Source organism: Apus apus, chromosome 11 (genome assembly GCF_020740795.1).
Source record: "Apus apus isolate bApuApu2 chromosome 11, bApuApu2.pri.cur, whole genome shotgun sequence".
NCBI classification, from domain to species: domain Eukaryota; kingdom Metazoa; phylum Chordata; class Aves; order Apodiformes; family Apodidae; genus Apus; species Apus apus.
Window position 1 is genome coordinate 18177477 of NC_067292.1, and position 6000 is coordinate 18183476.

General features: G+C 46.7%; 1 protein-coding gene across 4 annotated transcripts in view; it reads right to left on the minus strand.

The window, feature by feature from the left end:
- Nucleotides 1–5366, minus strand: part of CBFB (core-binding factor subunit beta) — a 40627-nt gene extending 35261 nt beyond the window's left edge. For 2 of the 4 annotated variants that reach the window (XM_051629291.1, XM_051629292.1), the window contains exons 1-3: nt 5122–5272; nt 4826–4912; nt 239–355 (exon numbers count right to left, since the gene is read on the minus strand). In XM_051629291.1, the coding sequence (XP_051485251.1) occupies nt 239–355; nt 4826–4912; nt 5122–5199 (282 nt within the window). In that variant the 5' untranslated portion in view covers nt 5200–5272. Of the gene's footprint in view, nt 1–238; nt 356–4825; nt 4913–5121 lie in introns of all 4 variants that reach the window. The other 2 variants (XM_051629290.1, XM_051629293.1) reach the window with 2 other exon arrangements.
- Between the last annotated feature and the right edge of the window lie 634 nt (nt 5367–6000).

The following is a 6000-nucleotide window of genomic DNA, read 5'->3' on the forward strand; positions in this document are numbered from 1 at the left end:
TATTTTTTTTCACAGTATGAAAGTAGAAACAAAGTTCTGTTCTTCAAAATTTCCCTCCAAAAATACTCACATGCCTTAAGACAAAGCGATACCAGAGTTTATCCAAACATGTGCCTACCTACATGTGCTGAGATGTGAAGTATTAGTAGCTGTGCATCACACAAGCAGCCCACACTAATTAATGAGATCATAAGCACAACATCACAGCTTCTTTCAGTCACAACAATTTCCTGCTTACCTTGCCTCCTTCTCTTTCAAAGTCGACATATTCCCGGGTCGGTGTCTGTCGCTGCTCCCCCTGCCAGCTGGCCGGAAAAAACTGGAGAGACAGATTGGTTCCTGTGGCCACAAAAGCCTTTTAGAAAAATCAATACAAACAGGATCAGGGAGCAAGACATTACATAAATTATGCAGGCAGTCATTTATTTTTACATCAGTTTATGTCTTAAGCCAGGCAGCAGAGAGAATACTTAAAGTCAAAAACATGCGCTCATCATTTTTCTTAAGTATTAAGTTACAAACGTTTGATTCCATTTTGACAACATTTGCCATTGGCTGCTTGGGATATAAAATACAACATGGAATCAATACTTCTTTCAAATCGGTTTTGCTGACATTAAGAATCTGTCCTTTCAGTTCTGTCTGGATAGCCTGCACCAACTTAGTACCTGCAACGTTAAAAGCTGCCCATGCTTTTTAAAGAGCTTGCATAGCTCTAAAGTAAGTACCGATGCAGGAAATTAACTCCCCAGACCTGCTACTGGGGACAACTTTTTTCTAAGAAAAGGATCTGTTTCCTTTCACAATCTATTTGTACCTACTTATCTGAACTGAAATATAAATACCCCTATTTTATGGTCCACGGGCAAGTAGCATCAATACATGGATCAATTAAGCTTCACAGGATGAAGTCTTCTTGCCACATTCAGACACCAGTGAAATCCAAATCAGCAGATACTGTGTCAGTGAGAAAGGCAACCATAGGAATTCTCAGCTGCAGCCCTTTGTGAAATCATTAAAGGGACTGACTTAACCCTATTAGAAAAAGCATCCCTTGCTACTTTTTTCTATGGTATCAAATGAAAATAAGATTCAGTTTTCTCCATTAAGCCTCTTTATTTAATTGTATTTTTTATTAACTCCTCTGTATTTAATTGTACATCTTATTAACTCTAAGCCATGATGAGTAAGTAAATTTCTGGACATGAGATGAAAAATTATCTTTACAAGCAGAAGCCCCTTGCAGGAAGATTTTGCAAGTCCCATTCTCTGGTACACATGAGTATGATCCATAAGCGTGTGAATACTCACATATGCTCCCAAAATACTACTCAAAACCCCAGCACTAAATGTTGCAATCAAATAACTGTATTGATTAGCCTGATCACTTTAAATGGTCATCAATCCAGAATATAGTTTTTCTTAAAAGCTATACAAACAACACTCTTAATAGCTGGAATTTCCTGACAAGCAGATTCCCTTGAAGCAACCCATAATCCAGCAACTTTAGGGTATAACTGCACGACTACCTATGACACACAGGCTCTAGGTGTTATTTTAGATAGTTCTGGTCATGTACTGCAAGGCTGTCTGTCACAGGATTAATACCTCCCATTTTAAAAGTAGACATGCTTTGTCTTGACTTTTTCCTCTCCACTAAGGGACACTGATACTCTGCAATCAGGTTCCATCCCAGACCACCCTTAAAAGCAGACTTCTATTATTTTATTTTAAACACATTCTCAACGTCATGAAAATTGACTCATTGGTCCTTCTAGGAGGGTATTGCTTTGGTACATTAATATTTGTTTGCCCTACAATAGACAATGACAAGCACTTCCATCAATGTAATAGAAGCTCCATGGAGGACACACTTGCACAAACAGCATCCGAGCTGCAAGGGCTGCAGACCCCCAGCATCAGGCTGACTAGCTTGTATGACCCCTTTGCTTTTCTAAATGATTCTATTTACATATCAACCAAAAAAAAACCCCATTAAACCTATCTCCAAATATTTCTGGCTTGTGGGTCATCATCACTTAGGTCTGTTCATGAACTACAGCCAAGTATCTTTAGGAAATCCGTGTTTTAGACTCCTTCATTTACACACTTAAAACAGGAACGCCAAGGAGTGAGATCTTTTGAGTGTAACCCAGCTGACCACTGCAGCCCTCTGGACTTCTCCAGCTTCTGCAGGTCCCCAGAACACTACACTTGCTTTCTGAGAAACTGAGAGACTGAAGCACCCATGCCTTCCTGCTTCCACCCCCTAACTTGAGCTGGAGGGAAAAACCACGGGGAAAAAAAAATATCAGAGAAGAAAATAAAATGAAAAGCACACAAATTCCCACATCCTCCTGGAGTCATGCAGGCAACATTTAAACCATTAGGCTATTTGAAAATAGACATTTATCCTCTCGATTTGTGAAGCCTGTTCCCTCCATTTGAACAATTAAAATAGCCACGTGCTTCTCAAAAATCATACCTCAATGCTGCAAAACTCAAGCACAGTCTTGCTAGGAACCACACAGCACTATACTGAATTTTCTTCTAGTAACAATTAAAAAAAAAAATAAAATAAATAAAACTACTACTACTACAACAAAAAAACCACCCAGATCACTAGTTTGGTCTTAAAACTTGAAAGCAAGGAAATTATAATCTTCTACACAGAGCCTTGTAAAGCTCAGTCAGAGCTGCTATCATACACACATGCCTCAAATTCTGCAGAGAGCTTATCAGGTAGCAGAAGTGATCTGACCCACACATAGACAAGTGTAAATACAAGCACCTTTCAAACAAATAGGTGATTAGGAAGTCTCCCAAAACAAACTGAACACGTAAAGTTATTTTCAAATATCAAAGCAACATCTTCCTTAATATTTCACAGTTGCTTTCTCAGGAACACTGGTAATTATTTTCTTTATTTCAATCGAGTTCTTTGACAGAAGTAACCAAGATCCTACTGCCAGTTCTATGTTAAATCCCTAAGATATTCTCTGGGGTTTTTTTTTGCCTGCTTAAAAATATGTAAGGTCATTTGCAAAGACTCCCTTTGGAGATAAAAGAATAAATCCTTCATGTCTGGAAAAACATTCAAGACTAAAAAAGCAAAATTGCTAGGTCTTTTTAACATCAGTCATTACACACATTACATTTCTAAGTAAACCTGACTACTTGTGCTCTGCTCACAAAACAAAACCAGATGTTTCAGGGAAAGAAATGTAGAGGCTGTTTTATAATTAAGTAGCAGTAAAAATATGCAGAACAAGCAACACTGGTTGCTTCCAACGGATGAAGTTCTGGCAGAGAAAGACAGCAGCAGGCTTAGAAGCACAAAGGTGAAACTAGAGAGATTTTCCCATTTATATAAATAACAGCACAGGCTGCAGTGGAAAGCTAATTTATCAGCTACATTGGATTTATTTTATTTCTTTTAGGGAAGGGCTCAGGTATGCTCTGCACTTTCACCTATTCAGGAACTTCAAATGCTAGCAAGCTATGTCTTCCTTACCTACCCATTGTTTCCCTGGTGACTTTTGAAAGGAAGCAAACACACACAATGAAAAATGAATGTAAAAAAAAACCACAACAACAGTAAAATTAAGAGACTGGCTAAAAAAGGGCTTCTCACAAAATAATATGACAACTTTTAAGACCACAGGTAACAAGCAGGGAGAAGGCTCAGCTAAAATAAAGTTACTCAGTAAAAGATAACCATGTACCCTTTTGCTCACAAATGCAAATGAACGAGATCGGCTGCAGCAACCGGTATTCAATGATATTTGTTCGGATGTGCATATGAATAATTTCATTGTCCGTAGGGATAATCCCGTTGTGAACTGATTAGCAGCAGCTACACCACGTGAAATTAAAGAATCATAAACCAAACGTGGTGAGAATAAGGAGTTATTTCCTATCGGAGGAGGGGGGGGGGAATTTTTACCTCGTCTTTTTATACTGCAAATGAAAAAAAGAAGTTACTTCTGCATTTTAACAGCCGAGAGTTAAGAACTTAACAACTCTGCTAGGAGATACTGATCCTATAGAAGGCACACAGAGCAGAAATCAAACCAGGAAATAACTAGTCAGTTCTCGACTACTCCGAGCCGTACCTCACCTCACTTCTTACCCCAGGAAAAAGCAGTCTGTAACCTTAACGAACGAGAAAAGAAAAAAAAAAACGGGGCTGAAGTCGCGAGTTTCACAAAGCCCGGTTTTAAAAAGCACCTGATTCAGCGCTCGCAGGCAACACCAAACCGCTCCCACCGGAGGCTTTTTAGCGAGCGCCTTCTGAACCACTGCACTCCTTTCCGAACAGAAATGAATAAAAATAAATGAAAAAAAAAGGCCGAAGGTTGCAGGAAAGCGGCTCAGAACTGCTGACACGTGCCCGGGGAGGGAAGCGCAGCCGGTTGGCACCGGGAAAAGCTCTGGGAATCCCTCACCTCCCCATCACCTCCCGCTATTCCCGGCCCTGCAGAACCAGCCGCACGTCCCGGCTACCGAGAACCCTCCTCTCGGGGACAGCACCGCCGCCGTTTAACCAACGCCTCCCTCTCCCCGGCGTCTGAGAGGCGGCAGATCTCATTTATTTTCTATTTATTATTTTTTTTCCCCCCCCCCCCACCCCTTCCTCCATCAAGGAAAACTTTCCAGCCCCCACCTCCCAAGACCCGGCCGACACGCCGCAACCCCTTCCGTTGTTCCTCCTCCTCCTAAGTCTCCCGCAAACTTTTTCAAGGTGAAACACCCAAAAGAAAGCGAGCAGGGGAGGGCGGCTGAGGCGAAGGGGCCCGTCCCGTCCCGTCCCAGCCCCACTTACGATCTCGGAGCGGCCGTCCCGGCAGGCGTTCTGGAAGCGGGCCTGCCTCTCCTCGTGGGGCCGGTCCCTGAAGCCGGTGTATTTAATCTGCGGGGAGCAGGGCGCGGAAATCAGAGGGGCCCAATCCCCGCCGATAAGGGGGGCACAGCGCAGCGCACAGACTGCGCGGGGAGAGCGGGGGGGGGGGGTTGGAAAACAAGGAGAAGCGGGGCTGCCCCGACTTTCCTCCCCCCCCCCCCCGCCGTGGAGAACGCGGAGGGAAGAAGGGGGGCAGGAAAGGGGACCGGCCGCCTCACCTCGCACTCGCGGCTCAGCTTCCTGAAGAACTCCTCGTTCTCGAACTTGCTGCGCTGGTCGGGGACGACCCGCGGCATGGTGGTGCTGGCGGGGGCCGCCGGCTGCCCGCCCCGCGCTGCCCCGAGCCCCAGCGCTCGCCTCGCCCTTTGTTAGCCCCCGCCGGCGGCGAACCCCCTCCCCGCCCGCCCTCCTCCTCCTCCTCCTCCTCCGCCCGCCTCCCCGCGCACACCCGCCGCCCGCTCCCGCCTCCCGCCTCCCCTCCCCGCCGACTTCCTCCCGGCTCGCGCACCCCGGCCCAACAGCCGCGCCATTCACTGCCCCGCCGCCCCCCCCCCGCGCATGCGCCGCCCGCCCCCCTCCCGCGCGCGCCTCCCTGCCGGGCGGGAAGCGGCGGGAGGGGACGGGGCGGCCGTGGTGCCCCTCGCGGGTCCTGTCAGCTCCTCACAGCTCCCCACACGTCCCCTCAGCTCCTCATAGCTCCCCTCAGCTCCCCACAGCTCCTCCTAGCTCCTCACAGCTCCCCACACATCCCCTCAGCTCTCCACAGTTCCCCTCAGCTCCCCATAGCTCCCCTCAGCTCCTCGTAGTTCCCCTCAGCTCCTCATAGCTCCCCTCAGCTCCCCACACATCCCCACAGCTCCTCTTAGCTCTCCTCAGCTCTCCACAGTTCCCCTCAGCTCCCCATAGCTCCTTGTAGCTCCCCTCAGCTCCCCACACATCCCCTCAGCTCCTCATAGCTCCCCTCAGCTCCTCATAGCTCCCCTCAGCTCCCCTCAGCTCCTCACAGCTCCCCTCAGCTCCCTTCAGCTCCCCTCAGCTCCCCACAGCTTCATCTTCACACACAGGCATTTTACAGGAGCTAATTCAATCAAGGTGCA